Consider the following 25,839-nt stretch of genomic DNA (forward strand, 5'->3'; position numbering starts at 1 on the left):
TTTAAATATGACTGGAGAAATAAAGGCCTGAGACCAGTAGCTCTGGTTCCAGTTTTCACCGTCTATACCTGAGTGGACACAATCAGGTAAAGAATGTGCAGAACAGAGTACAATGAGGTTTTGCTGGTGATGGATCAGTAAATGTCAACTAGAGCTCATTCCCAGAAAGAGAGGGTCCCTCTCTCAGTAAAAATAGTGACACCATGTCTGAAACTGGGGAGTCAAAGAAAGGCAGTCTTGAGAAAACATTATTTCTAAAAGAATATCTTTGAAAAGAATATCTTGGAAGGGTAGAGGTAACAGAAGAGAAGAAAACAGCTAAAGATAAACATCCTCCTGAGACAAGATGATATAAACAAGTTGAGACAGACAACAAAGGCACCCTTTATTAAGGACACTGTACTTCACTACAGCAATGAAAGAGGAAGCCCTTGAACTAAGAAAACTGTTAAGACATGCAAACTCTTCCATTCTTCTACATAGGACTGTCTGTTATCACTGGTCCAGGCAAATCCATCAAAAATACTCATGAACAGAAAATGAAAAACAACAAACAAGCATTCATGTGAAGTTATTAATAAAAAAAGTTATACATAAAACTTTTCAATAGATGAAACCCAAAAGAGAAAGATTACAGGCAGAGGCAAATGGTACCAAAACTAAAAGATGGATTAAAATATAAGTAAAAATGCAAGTACTGATATGATAAACAACCACTTATCATAAATACAAAAACTCAGAATAAAAACAAAGGAACAAAGTGAAACAAGAACTACTGAACTTAAATAATAAGCTAAAGCAAAATGAAAATATTTCAGAAATAAAAATTAAATTTTGTTTGCAAAGGGAAATATGAATAACAACATACAATAAGAATCATAAAGGAAAGAAATTAAAAGTGCTAAAAAATTAAATAGAAATTAACAAAAGATGGTAACAGGATCAGAGAGAAAATAATACGTATAGAAGATAAACAAGATCTAATACGTGTACAATTTGAGTCCCTAAAGAAGGAAAGAGAAACAATGTTTAAAACTGATTCAAGAAAACTGTCTAAATACAAGCAGACTTGAATCTACATGCTGGTACACAGGGAAAACTGACTTAGAGGAGTCAAGACATAATTTTGCAAAACTATTGACTTTAAAAAGAAAAAAAAAAAACCCCCCACTGGACTTTCAGGCAAGTCACTGACAAGGGAAAGAAATGAGGTTGGCTTCAGACTTCTTGACGATGTTACAAAGCAAGAGAATAATGAAATAACGTTTTCAAGAAAACCTAGGAAATAAGTGTGAGTATGGTCATGTGAAAATGGCTTTGTTCTTACAGAACACTCACTTTCAATACTTAAGGAACACAGGGCATCGTATCATAGCATCTTACTCTCAGAGCGATTCAGGAAAAAATGTCCCTTCTGTACTTGCCAATTTTTCAGTGTGGCTGGATTGTTTCAAAATAGAAAAAAAAAAATTGCAAAGAAAACCCTGAGAAAGAAGAGTGATGAGGCAGAGCTAGCTCTACCATATAGCCTAGATAAATACAACTGGATGGGTTCGGCACATTAATACAGGTACACATGCTACAGAACAGAATCAAGAACTACATAAAAGTGACATCTCAAATCACTGGCAAGATGAACTTACTAATAAATGATTCAAACAACCAGACAGCCATTTGGGAAACAGATAAATTTGGATCCATACATCTTTCTATATATCAGAATGAATTCCAAATGGATCAATCAAATGCAAAAACATAAAACCCTTTAAATATTGAGAACATGAGTGAATCCTTTATACCTATTATTAGAGCAGTCAGATTATGATTCAAAACAAGAAGTAATATAAGACTAATAAAATTCTACCTCCTAAATGTCAAACTCTTTTACAAGGCAAAAAACATAAGCAGCAAATGACAAACTGGGAAAGTATCATTTGCATGTCTGTTTTCCCATATCTCAGGCTCATCTTGTCCTCTCCCTTCAGTTTTGGAATCAACCATTTGTCCAACAGAACCTTTGTTCCTTTGCACATTATATCACAAAATATAAAAAGCTCTTAAGAAAAATACCTATTTTTTTTTTTTAGAAAAAATAGACAAAAGATACAGACAATTCATAGAAAAAGTGCAAATGACCTTAAGTACATGAAAAAAATGAAAAAATAATTGATGCCTTATCCATCAATGCTATCTTTACCATGCTCAGAACTTACAGACTACAATCCTATGTAGAAGAACGGAAGAGTTTGCATGTCTTAACAGTTTTCTTAGTTCAAGAGTTTCCTCTTTCATTGCTATAATGCAGTATAGTATTTTTAATAAAGGGTGCCTTTGTTGTCTGTCTCCTGACTTGTTTATATCATCTTGTCTCAGGAGGATGTTTACTTACATGTGGTGGCTCATGCCTGTTATCCCAGCACTTTGGGAGGCTAAGGAGGGCAGATCACTTAAGGTCAGGAGTTCAAAACTAGCATGGCCAACATGGCGAGACCCTACAAAAAATACAAAAATTGCTGGGCATGGTGGCATGTCCCTGTGGTCCCAGCTACTTGGGAGCCTGAGGCATGAACTGCTTGAACCCTGGAGGCAGGGATTGCAGTGAGCCGAGATTGTGCCACTGCACTTCAGCCCGGGCAACAGAGCGAGACTCTAAGTAATTAAATAAGTAAGAATTCCCCACTTTGGGAGGCTGAGGCAGGTGGATCACTTGAGATCAGGAGTTCAAAACCAGTCTAACCAACATGGTGAAACCCTGTCTCTACTAAAAATATAAAAAATTAGCCAGGCGTGGTGGAGGGCACCTGTAATCCCAGCTACTTGGGAGGCTGAGGAGAATCGCGCACCAGGGAGGCAGAGGTTGCAGTGAGCTGAGATCACACCACTGCACTCCAGCCTGGGTGATCTCAGCAAGACTCTGTCTCAAAAAAAAAAAAAAAAAAAAAAAATTCCCTTTATCTTTACTCGATTCCCTGAGCTACTTCTAGTCTAGCTGACCTGTTCAAAACACCCTCAACAAAAATATCCTCCTCTCAGCCAGTCATTTTCTTCCTCATATTTACAACCAGATCTGTCTCTGGGCAGACATTTCACCTTGAATGTTTGCGCTCACTGGGCCCTGCTGTTTCTGGAGTTTGTTCCTTCTGGTGGGTTCGCGGTCTCGCTGACTTCAAGAATGAAGTCCACAACCCTCGTGGTGTTACAGCTCTTAAAGGTGGCATGGACCCAAAGAGTGAGCAGCAGCAAGATTTACTGTGAAGAGCGAAAGAACAAGACTTCCACAGCGTGGAAGGGAACCCAAGCAGGTTACTGCTGATGGCTGCGGGGTGGGGCGTGTCCAACTTTTGTTCCCTAATTTGTCCCCGCCCATGTTCTGCTGATTGGTCCATTTTACAAACCTCTAGCTAGCCACAGAACGCCGACTAGCGTGTTTTTACAGAGCACTAATTGGTGCATTTTACAAACCTCTAGCTAGCCACAGAATGCTGATGGGTGCGTTTTTACAGAGCACTGATTGGTGCATTTTACAAACCTCTAGCTAGATACAGAGCGCTGATTAGTGCGTTTTACAACCCTCTTGCAAGACAGAAAAGTTCCCCAAGTCCCCACTTGACCCAGGAAGTCCAGCTGGCTTCACCTCTCACTGCATTCCAGTGTATGTGCACTCACTAGACCCAGCACTTCTTTTAAAAATGCCAGCAAGGCCGGGCGTGGTGGCTCATGCTTGTAATCCTAGCACATTGGGAGGCCAAGGTGGGGGATCACAAGGTCAGGAGATCGAGACCATCCTGGCCAACATGGTGAAACCCCATCTCTACTAAAATATAAAAAAATTGCCAGGCATGGTGGCACACGCCTGTAGTTCCAGCTACTCAGGAGGCTGAGGCAGGGGAATAGCTTGAACCCAGGAGGTGGAGGTTGCAGTGAGCCGAGACTGCGCCACTGCACTTCAGCCTGGCAACAGAGCAAGACTCCGTCTCAAACAAACAAAGGCCTGCAAATGCATGTAAAAAGTTAAGACAAAATCAGAAAATCAGCATTTTGTAACACCAATGAAATAACTGATTTGGGCAAGTATAATTAATGGATAGGTTGTTAGGGATGAGATATTCAATTTGATGCCAAAATATCGCCCCATAGAGCATTTGCTGAGTTCAAAGGGAAAAAAATGTATCTTTACAAGGAAAAGATAACCAAGTGATTAAATTTAGCGTCACCAACAGTGGAACCACCAGGCATTACATCCTCCTGCAGTAATTCAATATGAAGTACACAGTATCTTTCCTGAAATGCAAACTCTGAATTTCATCTAGTGCCTACTTGACAGCAGCTACAGTAGACAGAGGAACAAGTTAAATTACACCACGAAGAAACAATCAGACAAAAGCAGAAAGTGGGCAAACCACAACTGGTCTGGTGCAAAAAGGTCAATGCAGAGGGGAAGAGGTGACCGGCTGTTCAACACAAAGACTGATGGGCTATAACCAAATGTAGTGCACAAACCTCAGCTGGATACTGACGCAAAATAGCAGGACGAAGGCCATTTGGGAACTAATGGGAAAACAGAACTTTGTACAAACGGTTTCATCCCTCAGGATGGGCACGGTTACACCACAGTAACAAAAGAGCCCAAAATCTCAGTGGCTTAAAACAAAGGTTTATTTCTCCCTCTCACTTGTATCACAATGTTTCAGAAGTGTGATGCTCCCCAGCCTGTTGCTCTTTATGCAAGAGTAATTCTGAGGTGGCTGCGGTGGCTCACGCCTGTAATCCTTTGGGGGTCAAAGCGGGTGGATCACCTGAGGTCAGGAGTTTGAGATCAGCCTGACCAAGATGGAGAAACGCCGTCTCTACTAGAACAACGAAACTGTGGTCGCGCATGCCTGTAATCCCAGCTACTTTGGAGGCTGAGGCAGGACAATCACTTGAACCCGGAGGCGGAGGCTGTGGTGAGACGAGCTTGCACCACTGAACTCCAGCCTGGGCAACAAAAGCAAAACTCCGTCTCAAAAAAAAAAAAAATAATAATAATAATTCTGCATCCCTTGACGAACGAGATGTCTACTGACCATGATGGATGGTTTACAGCAGTGTTTCTCAAAGTATGATTCCCCAACCATTTGCATCACAATATCCAAAATACTGCTAAATGCAAACAATTTATTGGTATGCAAATAATTTTAACTCCAGAGTCCCAACCCCTAACTACTGAATGAGAAACAGAACACCAGGGCTAGAGAGTCTACTACTAGCTTCTGAAAGTTCCTTTCAGTTATGCAGGCCACTATTTTATAAAAGTTGCCATTTAAATGGATATTTTACTTTGCTAGAACTAACTAGAGTAGCACAAATACTGTTTATTAAAATGTCAGGGTTTCATGTTTACATTTTCTTATATCAAGTACAATGGTATATATATTCTTTTTTGAGATAATTATTCTAGAATATAGGCTTTCTTCTAGATGTAAGTTCCTAAAACTTAGTTTACATTGATATCTAGATATATATCTTAAACAGTCTCCAAATTTTCTTTAATTAATCAAGGCATGTTAATGTCACTTGGAATTCTACATGGAAAAGCCAACAAAATAACTAAAACTTGACTAATGAAGATCAATATCACTAATAAAAGTCTGCAACTGTAGTAGTAGGTTGGTGCAAAAGTACTTGTGGTTTTTGTCACCACTTTCAATGGCAAAAGCCCCAATTACTTTTGCAGCAACTATGTAGTTTTATAGATGATCAGCATTTAATCCAACTTAGCATGTCAACTGGAAATTTTTCAAAATTTTAAAACTGGCCTTCTGCAAAAACCCCTTTTTCAAAACAGGCTTGACTGACACCATCTCCCTGCTCTGCTGCCCGACCAAATAAATTCAATTTGTTTTTAAAGATTTCCCTTCATCTTTACTCAAGATTCCCTGAGCTACTTCTAGCCTAGCTGACCTTTTCAAAACACCCTCAATAAAATTATCCTCTTCTCAGCCAGTCATTTTCTTCCTCATATTTACATCCAGATCTGCCTTTGGACAGACATTTCACCTTGAATGTCTGTACTCACTGGACCCTGCCTTCCATCAAGCTGGCAAGGGCACAATAGAATACTGACTGTAACATGAGCAAGTGACAGAAACAAAAGGAAAACTTAATGACATTATTACCTACATCTGATGGGCCTTTTAGCCCACTATACCTATTTTAAATATTCTGGAAATTATTTTTGTATGAAACAGGTATGATTTATCAACAAACTTTTGGAAAATAAACTCCTCAAACCTTATGCTGTTACGTTAATGTAATGGGCAAGTCTACTTGCCCACATGAGAAGAGAGAAAAAAAAAACTACAACTTGATTCTATTTGTTTTATCCAGAAGAAAAACATTCAAAGTTAAATGTGAATATTTAATTACCTTTAAATAATATATGAAATAATTTACATGCTATACACTTCCAAACACACTGAACACAAATCCAACTTTATAAGACATATACACAGCCTGCTTTTGCCAACATATACCCTGTAGGTCACTTAAGATGTAACTGATTTCTCAGTCCACCTGTGAGCATATAAACACACAAATATATGTCTAAAGTTGAAGATTAAGATAATACACCAGAGTTGAATACAAGAAGTCAGCCACAGAAGAGTCTAAAACCACAATCAGTGACTGGAACACCAAGGCACAAAAACTTCCCTTTGTAGTCACAGAGATTAAGTTTCCATTCCCAGTGCTTAAATATGGAAGCAGTATTGGTTAATCACATACTATATTTTATAGTGCATTTCTGTTGCTGTTTAAAAAGGAGTATTTTTAAAATTACATAATGTATTACAGAAAAGCATTGGAAAAATAAACAGGATTAGATAAGCTCTCACACAATAAAGCTTTTTTTTGGTCTGAAAAAGATGTTTATGTTCAAAACTAATATAATAGAGGTATAACAGAAAGCAGCATGAGGGACCCTATGCAAATTGCCTAATACTCAAATTGTACCTCATGCCACCATGTTATATAAACTTTAAAATTTAAAGCCAGTTGGGTGATATTGCTAATTCCAAGCGATAGTTTTGGGGTTTTTATGTTTTGTTTCTTGTTTTTTGGTAATTTAAAGATATGTACTTTAATAAACAGAATAAACAGTAAATATAACATGGCAAAATGAAATCTTTCCCAGAGTTTAAGTTGCTTTTGTTAAACAATAACTTTGTAGTAGAATCTCTTTAATTTTCTTTTTTTCTATATTTAACAAGAAGAAAAATAATGCTCCACATAGAAATGACTTCAAAATTCATGCAACCATGCACAACCTAAACTATCTATACTTCCCTTTCATGTTTACCCAAAAGTTTTTGGGTAAACTGAAAGTTAGATACTCCTGGAACAGCAACTCACTGAGCAATAAGGCAGTTTAAAAATATACGTATACATATACTATTCACCGTTTCTAAGAACAGTTTTAGAGCTTTAGCTCTTTAAACTTACATAGTTGTGAAAGAAATAAAGCCAACCACAAAATAAGAATCAATGGAACGCAGTAATCCATATATAAAAGACAGTCAAATGTGCTTATACGTATTCAAGAAATCAATAATCTGTCTAAGCTGTAAATAATAAATTACCAAATAGCACTAAACAAATTATGATCAGAATAAACCTTCAGTTTCATTAATTTTGAATACGAAAGTGGGGCAGGCTAAATGTGAATGTATAAATACTTCTACAAGTGTTTATATAGAAGTATTGTAGCATGCAACCCCAGCAGTAATGAGAGCACAATTCTTTACAAACAAAACAAGGCTGATCAAAAGAAAAAGAAAACAAAAAATCTTGTTGTAGGCTGTAAAACATAAGGGTAAAGAATCCACTGGGAATTTAAGGCTTCCTTAGAAATATTTTTCATGGCACTTCAACATTAAATATCACTAAAAGGCAAAAGATGTAAATATTCAGAGTTACAAAGCTACATAATTGAAAGCACATGCCATATCATTTATTAGGAAACTATGTTGTCAAATTTTGTTTTCTTGAAGTTAAATTGTACTTAAGGAAGGCTATTTATGTTTGGCTGAATTAACATAAATCATAAATGTCAATTCACTAGTGTACAGCAAATTGTGTTTTGAGTAAATACATCAAATACCACTCGTTTCTTACAGAATTGAATGTCATTCCTTGCCGGAAATGCAATTAAAATGACTTATCTCTCTCACAAGGGCAGTTATTATCCTTCCTTCAACTATTAGCCTACTGTTAAACCCTAAAATTGTTATTAGACAAATTCCTCTTGGTCATGCTTACAGACCATCCTCACAATAATCCTTTTCTTGTATTGCAATCATTGCAGAAAAAACTCTAGGAGTCTAACAAGTCATTCTTGCCACACCATACTCTAAGCTGACCACAGCAGGTTCTGATTTAGAAAACTCTTCTGCATATTCACTATAACGATTATCTGCCAGGCTGCTGCCCTCTATAGTTCGAAGAGCATCATTTACGGGTAGCAGAGTCTGCTCTTTAAAACACAGGGAAGTTTTGAGGGTAGGTGATTCAGGATGAACTGAATGCAACAATTCCTTGGTGAGGATGCCATCTGTTTGCTTATTTTTGCGTTGTTTAATTTTCTAGAACAAACACAAATTTGAAAAGAAAATTACTAATTGCATATACCACAATATGTTACATGAAAAAAAGAAAACATGCTTTTGCAAAATATGTTCTCTGTATGTATAACACAACTAAATCTCAAAAAATTAGAAACATTTAATACATATGACATGGTTGAAAATCCTAATTGTGTACAATTTTTTGCTGTGGAAAATTGTTAGTTTTTATGTTTATTAAACAAACAATCCAGCAAGACTTGACTGCAGGCGATCACTAGGCTTCCACACTTGAAATGGACATATATTACCTAGAAAGCATAACAGTTAAACATTTATAAAAAAAAATGTATATGAAACACGAAAACACAACAAATAATCTTGTGTAGCTAAAGGGCTCACTGTATAAAGAGTTTTTCTTACATGGTTTTCCTACAGCGATTTGTTAGGTAAAAATAACAGATTTTAAACACAACAGAACTTTTATTTTTTTAACAGAAGATTTTTAAAGTGTCCTGTGGCAGAGTATCACGCTCTCTTAAATTCTTGGACTGTCCTGATAATCCTGTATTGCCTATTAACCTGGGCTTGCCTCTCTTGACCATATCCTTCTACAATTTACTCAAGCAGTCATTACCTCCTTACACAAAAGATGAGTAAGGGAGACTCCTGCCTGAGAGGTAGATGAGACAGTCTTACTGTTATAACTGTCTACGATTTTAAAAATATATATGTACTTACTGATCCTTTTTGCTTATATAGGATGGCAGAAAAAAGATTATAGGAAAGTCTTAGGGTAGAGAGGGATGTGTTAAACAAGACACACCCAGAAAGCATAAAACACTGGCCAATTTGACATGAAAATTCAAAACATCTATATATAGCATACCATAAATAAAGTGGAAGACAATAGGTTGGACAAAGCCATTTGTAATATATATAACTAACAGAATTAGTGCCTGGCATATAAACAACTCTTACAAATCAATAAGAAAAAGGCAAATATGCCAACAGAAAATGAGCAAAGATTTGAACAGTCCACTCACAGAAAAGGAAAACCAAATGGCCAACAAATATGGAAAGTCATTTAACTTCATTTGTAATCATGGAAATCCAAAACTGAAAACAATTTAAATATTCATTCATAGCTGAATGGATAGACTGTGATATATTCATACAATAGAAAGTTATACAGTAGTTACTAAAAAAACAGATGACTAAAAGCTGCATGTATCAACACGGATAAATGTCAAAACAATGTTGAGCAAAATGAAGCACATAAACAGTATGGTAACAGTTTTAAAACATCAGTTTCTTAAGCAGAGTGGAGGGTATATGGGCATATACATTGTTTCCTTTTACACCTCATACAAACATTATAGATAGTCTTTGGTATTTTTTCAATACACAATAAAAATATTTTAAGTCAAGAAAAACAGTATTACAAATTGTGGATGCACACATATATAGTAAAAGTATAACAACATGCACAAGAATGACTAAGAGCAAATTCAGCACAGTGAATCTGCAGACCTCAAAATACATGGGTGAAGACTGGCTAAGAGTACAGAGGGTCTTCAAATAGATCTATGTTTTTTTCTTTTTTTTGTTTGTATTTGTTCTTGAGATGGAATCTCGCTCTGTCGCCCAGGCTGGAGTGCAGTGGCACGATCTCGGCTCACTGCAACCTCCGCCTCCCGGATTCAAGCAATTCTCATGCTTCAGCCTCCAAAGTAACTGGGATTAAAGGAACACGCCACCATGCCTGGCTAATTTTTTTTATTGTTTTAGTATTAGTAGAGATGGGGTTTCACTGTGCTGGCCAGGCTGGTCTTGAATTCCTGACCTCGTGATCTGCTCACCTCGGCCTCCCAAAGTGCTGGGATTACAGGCATGAGCCACCACGCCAGCCTATGTTTTATTTCTTAAAACAAGAACGAGAAAGATCTGAGGCACATATAGTAAATGTTAAAATCCCACAAAAGCTAGCTGGTGGGTACACAGATAGTTATTGTATTTATCTATACATTATGCTATATACTTCCAGTATTTTAATGTATTTTAAAATACAAAGAAAGTGATTCGAACTAACATATTCAATCAAAGTAGGGTTGACCTGATTTTGAAGCAACTGCTTACTTCACAAGTTTATATGCTGATTTACAACAACAATACAAGTATTAGTCTAATTGTAAACTAATTTCACATTCCAAATATATTAAATTAGATACTTCAGAATACTTACAGATTCTAGGTCTTTAATATCTTTCTCTAATTGTTTATTTTGCTCATTCATATTCATAATCATATTAAATACAGACTGCCTAGGATGCAGCGTTCGATCAAATTGGTGGTACATGTTCCTCCAAAACCTTTATGACAAAAAAAAAGTTTCAATAAATTGTGTTTGAGAAAATTCAAATATAAATACTTCAATGATGTCAACTTACTTAAAATTGAAAGATATTGTATTTGGCTCCAAAACTGTAACTCTGTGAGATTTGGAACTGTAGAGAGGATTTAAATACTTCTTTTGGTCTTCCAAAAGAAATGGCCACAGGGAATAAGTCTTCTCCTTCAACCTTAACGTAATGAGAAAAACACAGAGATCTTTCCTATAGATGCAAAGTAGTAATGCTAATATTCACTTTTATAAATCAGGCGATGGCTTCGGAAGCAGATTTAAATTTTAGTTTTTTCTTCTATTCACAGTCTAACCTCGTCTCAGAATTCCATATTCTCTCTATTCTCCTTTTTCATTCATAATTAGGTGATAAATAAAGCCACGTTTCTTGAACACAACACAGGTATAACATTTTCTCTCACAACCACACATTTTAAGGGATTCCTCTCAACTCACACAATTTCAAAAACCTGGTCTGTTTCACCTACTTCAAATCACCACAAACACACACATAGAACAATACACTAATGTATCTTTCTGTCTGGCCTTCTTCTCTTAACCCCACATCTGGGCTGTAGGGGCAAGTACCACAGGGCAGGAACACACGTAAGTGTGAGTGGGCACAAAAAGGGAAATAGGCCAAATCAGGATGTTATGCAAGAATTTTAAAAGCCAATTATTTTGCAAATCTAAGAGTAGGTAGGCAAAGGTAAGAATGGTTTTAGACTGCACATTTGCCAAGTAAACATAGTGTAGGTATCCAGAGGGAAAGCGGAAAATCTCCTCATTTTTCCATAACTCCTAAGATGACCCATAGGTGTGTCTTAGAGAAAAACTACTAGGAAATATCTACTTTTATTTCCATCTTTCCATTTTTGATAATGTTTGGCACTAATTAAGAATAGTTTTTCCTAAAATAGCTCTGTACTCCAGGAAAAGAGTCACCTCTGTGCTCCAAATTATAATAAACTATTTTGAATCACTGTAGCATAGAGCTAAAGTCTCAACGTTCTTTGATTGTTCATCTCCGCCGTTCTCTATTCACTTTTTATTCCCTTTACACACCTTTAGAATTTTCCACATGCTCTCAGTTCTGCTGTTAACTCTGTTGGGAGTGTGAGCATGTGGCTATCTTCAAATACTACCAGATTTAGCTTCCTCAGTATGTCCCTTGGATGTTCAAAAGTCTGTTAAGTGCTCTTTATTGCCTACTGTAAGAGGCAATAAAGAAATCCAAACTCAGAAGCCCAACCTAAAACAATATACATAGGACCTCTAAGACCTACTCCAGAGATCTTCCTTGTAGCAGAATTCAGGCAAAACCCCCTATCCCCAAAGACTGGTCAGGAAATAACATGAACTAGGGTCAAGTAGCGTCTCAGAGCTTTTCTCTGGACAGACGCACTAGAGTCAACAGAGCTAGATTTCTTTTCCCCAAAGAACTGTCTGTTTAGAAATGTGGGGAGAGCTATAAGGCTCCATCTTACCTTAAAACAAACCAACAGTTTAAAATATTTTACACTTTAAAACTAGCGACCAACACACTCTGGGAAATAAAACAGCATAAGGATTTCTCTGCTCTAAAATATATTCATGAAGATTGGAAAGAAGCATGAGGAGACTTCCCAGGGTGTTGGCAACATTTCACATTCTGGGTTCTGGTGACATAGGTGTGTGAGTTTGGTAAGATTTACTGAGCTTCATACTTACGCTCTATGTACTTTGCTGTATGTATGCTACACTTCAAAACACACTTTATAATGTGTTTTTACTATTACCTGAAAGGCAGGGGAATATTAGAAGGGTACTCAGCTTTAGAAATACAAAAAATAAAATCTTTACAACAAAATTTCAAATTGTCAAGATATTTTATTAAGTTTCAACCACGATTTTTGTTAGACCTCAGCTAAGTAGGGGGAAAAGGAGACCCTTTTAATTGAATCATCTTACTTGAGCTCTTCTCTTTCCTTTTGACAATTTCCAAGGAAGTTTCCAAACTGGCATGAATGAATATGTTCATGGATCTGAAGAAGAAATGCTTCACTGAATTCAAAGGCTTGTGGAAACTGTTCGGTCAAATGCCACACACATTCCAAGAACTGAGTAAACACTGGTGAGACTTCCTTTGGGTCACCATCCAAATGGCCACACCTAACCCCACAGAAAGTACACGCTTTTAAAAACACCTCTGAAAGAGTCCATTGTTCAGGTATTGTTAATCTTAAACATACAAAAATATTCCTAAAGCACTGTTATGTTAGCACAAAAAACTAGAATTTTTATTGAAACCGTTTATGAGTTTTTAAACCACAGCTTTAAAGGATCTGTTACCATCTCTAAATATAATGCAGCCAAAAAGGAAGGTGATAGTCAAGTGTACTAGAATTGAAAGAAATTACAGAAAAAAATTAAACATCTTCATGTAAAATACAGCAAAAACCATGACACTCTTACCTCCCACCACGCATGTGAGTTCATAAGGAACAGAAACATTTTGGCATTCTAAACTTGGTTTACTAATTTTATAAAATATATGACTGTGTAACTGTGACTCACCTCTCTGAAAATTTATGTCCAAAAGAGATCCAATCCTTTTCTATTAAAACCTTAATGAGAAAAAGTAAAATTCACTTTCTGACTACTTTCAATTATTTTGTTTAGGCTGGATTAAATCTTATTAGTTTAAAAACAGTATTTACTGTACACTTTTAACTTATAAACAAAACAGTACAAAAAACCACAGGCAGAAGAATGCCAAAACCTTGATTCGAGGTGGGGTTAAAGAAGAATAAAAACGCATAAAAAGAAATAGAGTAGTTTTGTGACTTAAATTATTTCCATTGAACTTATTACATTTTAAGTGAAAAGAACATGTTATAAAGCAGTATTACATTTAAGTTTTTGTATGTATGAAGATGATATATCATAGGAAAAAGGCTAGAAAAATGTAAACCAAAACTGCTAACAAAGGTTAACTCTAGGTGGTAGACTGAGGTGGATATTTTAAACCTTTCGGCTTACTTGTACATTCTTTATATTATATTTATATACTACTCTTTTGAAGAAAAAAAACTGATGATAAAAAGACCAATTATTTTAATCAAATCATCTTACTTGAGTTCATGTTCACATCCAAGTGTTAACATCCTGGCACCTAATTCAGAAACTTGGAAATCATCCCAGAGGAAGACTCCTCTCTTCTATCCCACATCCAATCCATGACCAACTCTTACTGACTCTGCTTTCTTTTTTTTTTTTTTTTTTTTTTTGAGACGGAGTCTCACTCTGTTGCCCAGGCTGGAGTGCAATGGTGCAATCTTGGCTCACTGCAACCTCCGCCTCCTGGGTTCAAGTGATTCTTCTGCCTCAGCCTCCTGAATAGCTGGGACTACAGGTGCACACCACCACACCCGGCTAATTTTTAGTAGAGACAGGATTTCACCATATTGGCCAGGCTGGTCTCAAACTCCTGACCTCCTGATCCACCCACCCTGGCCTCCCAAAGTGCTGAGATTACAGGAGTGAGCCACTGCGCCCAGCCACTGACTCTATTCTCTAAACATCCCTGGAACCCATCACTTCCCCCTTCACTTGTGTGTTACTCTTTTAGTGTGGTAAAATTAAAAACTTTTGTCTCGTAAGTTAGTGTAACAGTGTCTACACTGGCCTCCTAGCCTCCATTCCCACTCCCTCTGGCCTTCAAGACACCAAGCCATCTTTTTAAAAAGCACATCTAATCAAGTTACTGTTTGCTTGTTTAAAACTCTTTAATAGCTCCCATTATCCAAAGAGGGGAAAGCCCCATTCCAGCCTTCTCTTCCTCAGGCCCTGACCCCACTCTATTCCTCTGCAGCCAAGCCTTCCATTCTAATACTCACTCTGAACTCCATCCATCACACATTACCTGCAGTCACCAAAAGAGGTTATGCTTTGGTTCACACTGTTCTTATTGCCTGGGAAGCTCTCACATCATCCCCATTTATTACCTATTTTCATTTGGATGTCTAATAAATAATTAAAGCCAAACAAGGCAAAGAAAATATTCCTTATCATATACTCTCAAGGTAAGCTGAGCATTATTTTCTTATTAGCAGCATTCCCGCTTGGCCTGTCCGAGAGTCAGTATGTTAGCAGCACAAAATAGTCGTGCTGAAAAGGGACTGGTGATTTTAAATCTTCCTTTGCTTTAAGATGGCACTGTATTTAATAATTCTAAACTAATGAAAATTTTCTAACATCTCTTCATTTAATTATGAGTTAAGATGTAAATTTTGAAAACATAAGTTAATCTGATCACACATTTAAAAGCAAGCAAATAAAAATCTGATCATACCTTTAAAAGCAAAGAAACAAAAAGCAGGAACCAGGCCTTTATCTTCACAAAGGAGAAAATCTATTCAACCAGAAATTTTATCTTCAGATATAAAACATGGCTAACATGTTATTACACTTACAAATGCAAGTGTTTTAAATAGAAGATTTCCTTCAGAATTTAATTTTAAGTACTGTTATTTGTGCATTGTTGTATTACATTATTTGTATTTTTTAGATAAAAATGAGGGACAAAATACTGAATATTTCCATTGCAACATTTTAGGAAAAAAAAGTTATTTAAATCTAAAGTTTATTGCCAGCGTTAGCACACATGGAAATGAGTCTAATTCACGGTTTCCCAACCTCAACAGTACTGACATTACAGGCCAAAATATTCTTTGCTGTGGGGCTGACCGCCCCCAGCGAAAATTTTATGCATTATAAAATGTTTAGTCAGCAATATCCCTGGCCACTCCCACAGATGCCAGTCTCATCATTTCCTTTAGTGCAAACTTGTCTCCAACATTGCCGAATGTCCTCTGGAGGGACATAAAATTACTCCTACTTAAGAACCATTGGTCTAACCAAGTAAATCCTTACCATGAATCCCTTGATTGTCCTGTAGTAGGAATCCAATAAAAGAGAACCCAGGGAACAAACCTGGGAAGTCCTATCCCAACCGTCAGAACAATGCACCAACACACTTGCATTTTCAACTGTGATTGCCTGAAAAAAGATCACACACATTCTAGCACACTTTAAGGTAAACCAGTAAGTTCTACTTGAAAGCCATACTACCAGGTACTGTCACAAAGAAGTGCTATGCCTGCAGTAATAACGTCACAGCAACATTTCCAAAATATGCAACAAAACACGGTAACAACAAACACACAAGCAAACAAACAAAAAACAAAGAGAAAATGTTGCTTCAAAGTATTTAGGAACATCTTTTTAAGTTTCTACATGAAGTGCTACATGATATTTTTAAGGGTGAAAATAAAGTGAAGCTCATTAAAAAAGTAAAAAATAATAAAAGTTACCTGATGAATAGATACCAGCCCCCAACAGAATGAATCTGCGCCTTCCCAATCATTATAGACCCCAAGACCAAATATGAAACATAAAGTGTTACTTTGGCCAAGAAGATTGCAGCATCCATAACAGCTTTGATATGGCGAAGCCATCCTGAGCTCTCCAAACCGGAGTAGAAATCATTGACAGAAAGCCCTTTAGTGCCATTGACTAAAAGAGGGATAAAAATATTTCAATTAGAATATGGCTAGAGTTTCTGTGTTTTTTTTTTTCAAGATCTTTCTAGATAAGTGAATTAAGAAAGAAGACAAAATAAATAGGCAAGACTCTATAAATGAAAAGATGCTATTAAAAGCTCAATAACTGATTCTTGGATATATTTTTCTATTATTCCTGTGCTTACAAAAATGCTCCAATCTCTTTAAAAACATTGTAGCAAAAGCATCTAACTAAAAATAATCTTCTATTTTAATTTTTTAAATTCCATACTATGACTGGAATATTTAAATGAACATTACCATAAATTAGTATTTACTGTACTGACTACTCAAGAATATCTATCTAATAACAATTTTTTTGCAAAACCATTAGAATTGTTCTAATACAGTAGCCACTAACCAAATATGGCTACAAAACATTTGAAATATGGCTTGTCCAAACTCAGATGTGTAGTAAGTGTAAAATACACACCTGATTTCTAAGAGTTGTTGAAAAGAAAAATATCTCATTACTGATTTTTTATATTGATTACATGTTAAAATAATGTTTTTAATATATTAAGTAAGGATATCATTAAAATTAATTTCACTTGTTTCTTTTTAATTTTTAAAATGTGACCACTGGAAAATTCTAAATTACATGTGACTAGCATTAGATTTCTTTTGTACAAGGGTGCCTAAAAAAGTAAGCAACAATATACCTTCCAATAATTTCTGAAGGCTGGACCTCATGACATGAATATTTTCAATTCCAACAAACTGAAATCTAATATTGGAATAGTTGTCTTCATTTTCATAACCTTTTCCAGCTGCTCTGTTGGCCATTGCATTCAGCTAAAATTAAAAGTTTTAGAAATTTAGAGACAAATCACTTTTCTCTTTTAATTTACCAAAATGTCATGAAAATACTAAATAAGCTGTATTTTAGCTAGGAGAGAGTTTAAAGGAACTCATCAAAACTGAATAAGCTACCATCCATCTTTTAATAAGTAAAAATGCCACATGTTATTAAATAGTAACGAAGGAAATAATAAAGTAATATGATTGCTATATAATGGAAAGGTCAAAGTTCTCATAAGTTCATGAAACCAATTCATTTATGTTTTCGTCAGTTTTCCATATGTTTGTAATATTTTAAAATTAGAAATAAATGTCTCCTATCTAATTTTTAAATGATTCAGTTGAGCAGAGCTGGCTGGGGGACTTTTCTTTTACAGCATGAACCTATAAGTTTACTTCAGAACAAGCCTAGAGCACTGATCATTCTGAAAGCCACAGGGAACTGAAAATCAGATCTGAAATATGCTTCAGATTACTTGAGGTCTTCTATATGAGAAATTATTGGAGGCCCGCTATCGAGATACATCTCTGAGAACTGGACCAAAAATAAACTGGTCTCCAGAAAAAAATAGATTGCTCATAGGCCCATGGTCTTTAGCTATTAGATCAAAATGTTGTCAGCGGTCCCCTTAGGATCTGTCATGCTCTATTCTTCCAGGCTAGGATTTCATATAGTATGTTAACACAATTTATTAAAAATTCTTATGAACATGGATAAAATGGAGCCTAAATTAGAAGAAAAGGAGTTCTTCATTTTGTGCATTTGACCTCAGTTTGGTAACAAGTACAGTTAAATTGTATCCTCCTGACTGTAAAATCTACAGTTAGATGCTAAAAAATGCTTCCACATTATTACTACTTGATTTACATTTAACTAGTAAAACAAAGAATGATATATTTTCTGGGAAGAAGATAATTATATAAATAAGAGCTACGAGGTCCTGAAAAACAAATCACTGTATCAGACCTCATCTTCAAAAATTCTCATATTACAATAGCCTTTTATATCTAATATTATCGAAAAAGTGTTCTAGAATTTTTCTGAGATATCACCAACACTCTCAACTCTTAATAAAGTCTTTTATTTTTAATAAAAGATTATCAGTTATCAATTTCTATTTTTAAATAATAATAATAATTATATATATATTTTTTGTCACCCAGTCTGGAGTGCAATGGCACGATCTCGGCTCACTGCAACCTCTGCCTCCTGGGTTCAAGCAATTCTCATGCCTCAGCCTCCCAAGTAGCTGGTACTACAGACGCCGGCCATCGCGCCAAGCTAATTTTTTATATTTTTAGTACAGACGGGGTTTCGCCATGTTGGCCAGGCTGCTCTGGAACTGCTGACCTCAGATGATCCACCCACCTCAGCCTTCCAAAGTGCTGGGATTACAGGTGTGAACCACTATGCCCGGCCAAATAATTTTTTTTTTTTTTTTGAGACAGAGTTTCGCTCTTGTTGCCCAGGCTGTAGTGCAATAGCGTGATCTCGGCTCACCACAACCTTCGCCTCCCAGGTTCAAGCAATTCTCCTGCCTCAGCCCCCTGAGTAGCTGGGATTACAGGCATTCGCCATCAAGCCCAGCTAATTATGTATTTTTAGTACAGAGAGAGTCTCCATGTTGGTCAGGCTGGTCTCAAACTCCTGACCTCAGGTGATCCACCCGCCTTGGCCTCCCAAAGTGCAATTTACTCAACTTAATCTCTTCTTCTGTTTTCTAAATTATCTTTTGTGAAATTGCATAATGATAAGGATCACTTCTAAAATAGTGATCATTCATTCCCTTCACAAAGCTGCCTAAAAACCACTTGCGTTCTATATTGCTCACTCGCTTTTTCTCATTGCTTTCTCTTATTTTCTCATCATTCCGGATTTTTGAAGAAATCCTCACTATAATTCTGCCAATGTCCTTTTGTGTAGCCCACCAGCTCTGCATGCGACGCTATAACAAAAATTAAAAGTAATGTTAGCTATTACCACTGAGGATTTTAGTTATTTTAGTCTCAGGATCCTATATGAATTGCTTGTTTAACTATGTTAATAAAAAGACGGGACTCTGACATTTGTCCCAGTGATAACAATTTGGCCCCATAGAACAGATACCTAAGAGAACCCAAATTCCTGTTCACTATTTACAATTCTCTGGTTCAAATTGTTTCCTAAGTTAACTGTTTTCCTTATTTTCTTGAATATTTCAAGCTAAAATCCATTATTTTAGCATAAAAATGTTTTGCCAATTGAAAATTCTGTTCTACAAAAAACAATAATAAGAATTTAGAATGAGCGCAGTGGCTCATGCCTGTAATCCCAGCACTTTGGGAGGTCAACTGAGGTGGGTAGATCATTTGAGGCCTGGAGTTCGAGACCAGCCTGGCCAACATGGTGAAACCCCGTCTCTACCAAAAATACAAAAAATTAGCCAGGCATGGTGGTGCGTGCCTATAATACCAGCTACTCAGGAGGCTGAAGCAGGACAGTTGCTTGAACCGGGCAGGCAGAGGTTGCAGTGAGCTGAGATCACACCACTGCACTCCAGGGTGACAGAGCACAACTCTGTCTTTAAAAAAAAAAAAAAGAATAGTAACAATTTATTTTTCACAACACACATTTTACTATTTCTTCACAATAACACAAGACTTAAATACTAGCAAGAGTTCTCAATATACAATTCAGCTTTCCTGAATTTATATACATCAGAAGACATAAGAAATCACCATGAGCTACTCAGAAACTGGTCTTCTAAATTGGTATCCTTTAAATAAAGGATTGATTTCCTTAGTATGATGAACCTTAGTTAATTTAAAACTAGGATTCAGATATTTTAAATATGGGCAAGTTTATTAACTCTCATTAAGTAAAGTAATAAAGATCATTAAACCAGCAGACTGTACCGTCTTTAAAATACATACTTTTGGCCTGGTATCCATGACATACATAGAGCGATTAACTGGATTGGCTTTACTAATGGCTTGAAGCAAATGCTCATCCTCCAGGCACCTGGCACTGAATCCAGAGAGTGGCTGGCTACATCGACAAATGGCAGCCTATTTTTTCAAAGAACAGAAAACAGATTATGCAAATATCTCTAAAATGTATCTTGAAAAATGCTTACAAGAAAAAAAGCCAAACGTGTTAAAATCAAATATAACAATTAGGAGGCATTAACTTTAAGATCCTCTTTGAATTAAATACTACTTCAATATCTTGACATTCCCTAAGTTTTCCCAATATTCTCTTCTCATAAGAAAACTAAATACCTCCTTATCCAGTTTGAGGAAAAAACCCTGGGTCCTAAGAAATAACACCCAGTCAATTCTCTGTTAAGTAATCTTCTGTTAAGTAACCTACTGTTAAGATACCTGCATTCTGCGTTCCATTTAGATTACAGGATACTTCCAAATGACGTTCAAGTAAAAGATTAGTCAATAAAAATAGAACAAGAATTTTTAAGTAGCATCATTGGAACTTTTACTTTCTAAAGGCTTTAAGATCTCTAATTAGAAATCAGCAATCTTAATATAAAATGAGAAATATGAGCTTCAATTCAAATTTGGGTTAAAATACAGTCAATCGAATAGAGCAAGAAAATCTATAAGTAGTGAATGGTTGGATTCATTATTTACTGTTTTTTGTTTGTTTGGTTGGTTTTTGAGATAAGGTCTTGCTCTGTCGCTCAGACTGGAATGCAGTGGTGCGATCACAGCTTACTGCAGCCTTGACCTCCTGGGCTCAAACAATCCTTCCAACTTAGCCTCCAGAGTAGCTGGGACTACAGGAACACACCACCGTGCTTGACTAATTTTTGTATTTTTTGTTAAGACGGGTTTTTGCCATGTTGCCCAGGCTGGTTGTCAACTGCTGGGCTCAAGCAATCTGTCCACCTCAGCCTCTCAACATGCTGGGATTACAGGCATAAGCCATCATGCCCAGCCTACTATTGTTTAAAGTCCTAAAAAAAGATTTAAAAGATTTAGACCCATATACTTTTTCTCCAATGGAAAACAAAAATACATACAAATTCACACAATTGCATATTTTAAACTCACAAAATAAAACCATGAAAATATGATAAAATAGTAGAAAATGAGTATTGCCTAATTAAATTCTTTTCAGACCTACTTTCTGATTTGTTAAGTTGTTCACTGAATAACTATTTTCAGCCCAACTTTCCAACAAACAATGTTTACACATATGGCTGTGTCGAGAGGCCATAACCATTTAACCTCTCTATGATTTATTTGTGAAAAGTAGATTAGAAATTTCTGTCTAAACCCTTACCCCTTTGCCTCTGCTCCTTCCCAAAATCCAAGTCAGGTTCTAATAAAGAAAGTTAAAATGTATAAAACCACAGGGACAAAGAGAATGGGAAAAAAGACATAGAGATGTCAATAAAATTTGGGGAGATGATAGCTGACTAGCAAGTGATACCCAATTTTACAGGACAAAGAAAGCTGCTAACTCCCTTAAGTCAATAAGAAGCAAGGTATTTTGTGCAGCAAAATCCCAAAAGGCTCAAAACCTCTGAAGGCTTGAGCAGGGATATAACTGAAAAAAAAGAGAACTGGTGGAATGTCTGCATGAGGGCTAGCTAAGACCATCAGACTCTCCCTTACCTTGAAGACAAGGTTTATTCTATGATGAGGATGAACCTGAAGACTCTATAGACAATACACACAGCTGTGAGCAGGGGAAGCCCTATACTCACAAAAACTGAGAGCATTAAGTAAAGTCTACATAACAAAATGTGAGATCCTGCCACCACTCTTTTCACCCTTGGATCACGGCCAGACTTACTATACACAGTGGGACCAAAATTAGAGGTTTCTTCTTTAAGGAAACCAACTTATACAACAGAAAGAATCCCAAAGCCAGGCATGGTGGCTTACACCTGCAATCCCAGCATTTTGAGAAGCCGGGGCGGGTATATCACCTGAGGTCAGCAGTTCGAGACCATCCTGGCCAAATGGTGAAACCCTACCCATCTCTACTAAGAATATAAAAATTAGCCAGGCGTGGTGGCACATGCCTGTAATCCCAGCTACTCTGGAGGCTGAGGCAGGAGAATCACTGCAACCCAGGAGGCAGAGGTTGCAGTGAGCCGAGATTGTGCCACTGCACGCCAGCCTGGGAGACAAAGCGAGACCTTGTCTCAAAAAAAAAAAAAAAAAAAAGAAAAAGAAAAAAAAAAAGAAAGAATCCCAAGATACAAACCATTCCTGCACACAAACTTCAAAACAGCTTAAATATGAGAAGTTGGCCAAGAAACAGGTATTTGAAAGACATGAAAGACAAAAACACTAAATAAACAGAAAAAAATGGAACTCTTAGCAAAACAATAACTAATGTGGGAAGCATGAGAATTTTAAAAAAATCTTTAACATCTTCAAAGAACTAAAACATCACATTCAAGAATAGAAAACTATCTTAAAAAATTTCAGAAAATAGGAAAAGCTCTCAGATATTAAAAACACCATAGCAAAAAAAAAAAAAAAAAGGATCTAAGACACAGACTGGAGATAAGGTTGAGGAAATCTTCCAGAAAATACAAAAAAAAGAAAAGTAAAGGAGAAAGTTTTAAAAAAAGAAAGTAGAAGTTTATTCTACAAAGCCCAATTGTCAACTAATAAATTAAAAGTACAAAGAAAATTAACAGAAGAGAGGAAACTATCAAAGAAATAGAGAAGCAAACTCCCAAAATTGAGACCTGAGTTTCTGGATGAAATTTCAGAACAGGCAGGGCGCGGTGGCTCACACCTGTAATCTTAGCACTTTGGGAGGCCGAGGCGGGTGGATCACTTGACGTCAGGAGTTCAAGACCAGCAACTGGCCAACATGGTGAAACCCCGTCTCCACTAGAAATACAAAAATTGGCTGGGCATGGTGACAGGTGCCTATAATCCCAGCTACTTGGGAGGCTGCGGCAGGAGAAGTGCCTGAACCCGGGAGGTAGAGGTTGCAGTGAGCTGAGATTACGCCATTGAACGCCACCCTGGGCAACGAGCGAAATTCCATCTCAAAAAAAAAAAAAAAGGAATTTCAGAACACTGGGGAAAAAGAAGATTCTAAAGGTTCTCAGAGAAAACAAAACCAGGTCACAAAGGACTGGGAGTCAGAAATGGCATAGAATTCCTCAACTTACTTGCTGTGAGACAAGGAAGTGATTTACTCTCTTTGAACTTGTTTCCCCACTTGAAAGTTACAGGTAATTAGTAAAGCCTACCTTACAAAGTTAGGAAGACATGCATATAAAGCATTTAACATACAGTGCCTCCTGGCCTTCTATTAGCAGGCTACAAAGGTTAAATTTTACTAATATAAGCAAACCTTATTACAGCATCTCACTATAAAGATGCCTCCTCCACTGCTTCATGTTGCAAAATCCTTTTGATTTGAGTTTACTATTAAAATGGGACTCTGAAATGCTCTTGGTTCTCTCCCTTGTCTCAGCGGTCATCTTATCAAAACCAACAGGTTTTCCCAAATATAAGCAGAATCAAAAGAGAACCACAGGAAAGAAAGAGGATCCTATCTGTTAACTAACTGTATTATTTTCAAGTCATTGCTGGAAGGAAGGGAGGGTCAAGAAAAGATGACAAGAAGTACGAAAATTTCTATATTTGAGTAGTTTTGTTTTAAATTTGCAAAAACGTAATTAAACAAAAAGCCAGTGCTTCTCCATTAGCAATCTTTTAATGTAAAAAAGTGTTCTTGATCCAGGCAGTGCCTCACATCTGTAATCCCAGTACTTTGGGAGGCCAAGGCAGGCGGATCACTTGAGGTCAGGAGTTCAAGACCAGCCTGGGTCAACGTGGCAAAACCTCGTCTCTACTAAAATTAGCCAGGCATGGTGGTATGCGCCTGCAGTCCCAGGTACTCAGGAGGCTGAGGCACAAGAATTGCTTGAACCAAGAGGTGGAGGTTGCAGTGAGCCAAGATCGTGCCACTGCACTCCAGCCTCAGCAACAGAGCGAGACCCTGTCTCAAAAAAAAACACAAAGTGTTATTTTAGATACTTAACCCTGAAGATGAGTTATACCTTACTTCTAAAATCAAAAGAAAAGCATTCTACCTCCTTATCTTGATGATAGTAGGAAAGAACTGGGAATCTTCCCTTGCTCCGGAACTTGGAACTACCAACAATGATGGGTTTGCTTGCTATCCGGGGAACGTACAGTTCTCGGGGGTACGTTTCACAAATCTGTAAATATCAAACAAAACATAACCATTCTATCTCAGTTCAAAACCTCTTTAAACACCCTGAAACCTTATTAAACGCAAGAACAGCACATTTCAGCACACAGACAACTTGCTATGCTGACACTCGCTAACCCTCTGGTACTAACATTTTCTGAATTTCTCCAAAACGTTGTTAAGGTACCTTGTAGTCCCGGTTGGCATCAGACAACTGCCAGTGAGAATTTGGCACTCCCATCCTCTTATACTCCTCAGCGAGATCAATGAGCTGCCAGCCTTGTAGTCGTTCTGAATCATTTTGTTTGGGATTATAAGAAAATGCATAGAGATCTTCATATTTTGCTACAGAATACAAAATTTTAAGTGTTAAGTGCAATTGATAAGAAACACTACAAATAAATGTAATTTTTCAGTTTTTTCCTTCATTTTTCTCTTCAAAATCTTCAGAGATGGCTAATACCTGAATATATTTGATATTCAGTATGCAAATGATTATACCTAAACAGCACACATATCAATCTGAGATTGGATTTTTTGTCATCAGCAAAAGTAAAGCTAATAAATACAGTTAGACTTACATGTTAAATCCTCTACTGCAATATTTCTTTTTCTTAAAAGTAAAATTATAAAGACACTAATAGACATTTCCTACTAATCACTTTCCCAAATGAGATGTAAAATAGACTAACGTTATAATGAGAAGCTAGAGATAGCATACAGAACGTGAAATTGCATTATACATCCCTATCAGACACTGTTGACTAAAAATGGCAACTGTTGCACAGAGCTCTGGGGGCGCTTCAGAATCGTCTTTACTAGAAACTCTGGCTTGAGACAATGGGACGTTACAGGCTTATGTCCTCAGAGAGAAGAATGAACAAAGACCTGCTCTGAGATCACGCTTGCAGGCGGCAACCCAGACTGCTCAACCAAAATCCAGTCCAACATATAATTCAAGTCATGTTGGGGGAAGGAAGTCACCAGATCCACAGGGCATAAGTAGTGATAAGATTCTTCTTTAGTGGCTCACGCCTGCAATCCCAACACTTTGGGAGGCCAAGGAGGGTGGATCACAAGGTCAGGAGTTCAAGACCAGCCTGGCCAAGATGGTGAAATCCCGTCTCTACTAAAAATACAAAAATTAGCCGGGTGTGGTGGTGGCTGCCTGTAATCCCAGCTACTCAGGAAGCTGAGGCAGGGAACTGCTTGAATCCAGGAGGCAGAGGTTGCAGT

General features: G+C 36.9%; 1 protein-coding gene across 1 annotated transcript in view; it reads right to left on the reverse strand.

Moving 5' to 3' along the window:
• Window positions 1-5,334: 5,334 nt before the first annotated feature.
• Window positions 5,335-25,839, reverse strand: part of MTMR6 (myotubularin related protein 6) — a 41,830-nt gene continuing 21,325 nt past the window's right edge. Inside the window, exons 4-14 of the mRNA XM_033236929.1 lie at window positions 24,791-24,948; window positions 24,482-24,610; window positions 20,322-20,456; window positions 17,270-17,402; window positions 16,451-16,560; window positions 15,919-16,044; window positions 13,561-13,610; window positions 12,955-13,155; window positions 11,051-11,182; window positions 10,846-10,972; window positions 5,335-8,621 (exon numbers count right to left, since the gene is read on the reverse strand). Of these exons, the coding sequence (XP_033092820.1) occupies window positions 8,361-8,621; window positions 10,846-10,972; window positions 11,051-11,182; window positions 12,955-13,155; window positions 13,561-13,610; window positions 15,919-16,044; window positions 16,451-16,560; window positions 17,270-17,402; window positions 20,322-20,456; window positions 24,482-24,610; window positions 24,791-24,948 (1,562 nt within the window). The 3' untranslated portion in view covers window positions 5,335-8,360. The remainder of the gene's footprint in view (window positions 8,622-10,845; window positions 10,973-11,050; window positions 11,183-12,954; window positions 13,156-13,560; window positions 13,611-15,918; window positions 16,045-16,450; window positions 16,561-17,269; window positions 17,403-20,321; window positions 20,457-24,481; window positions 24,611-24,790; window positions 24,949-25,839) is intronic.

This window comes from Trachypithecus francoisi, unplaced genomic scaffold, assembly GCF_009764315.1.
Source record: "Trachypithecus francoisi isolate TF-2019V2 unplaced genomic scaffold, Tfra_2.0 Contig01461, whole genome shotgun sequence".
NCBI lineage: Eukaryota > Metazoa > Chordata > Mammalia > Primates > Cercopithecidae > Trachypithecus > Trachypithecus francoisi.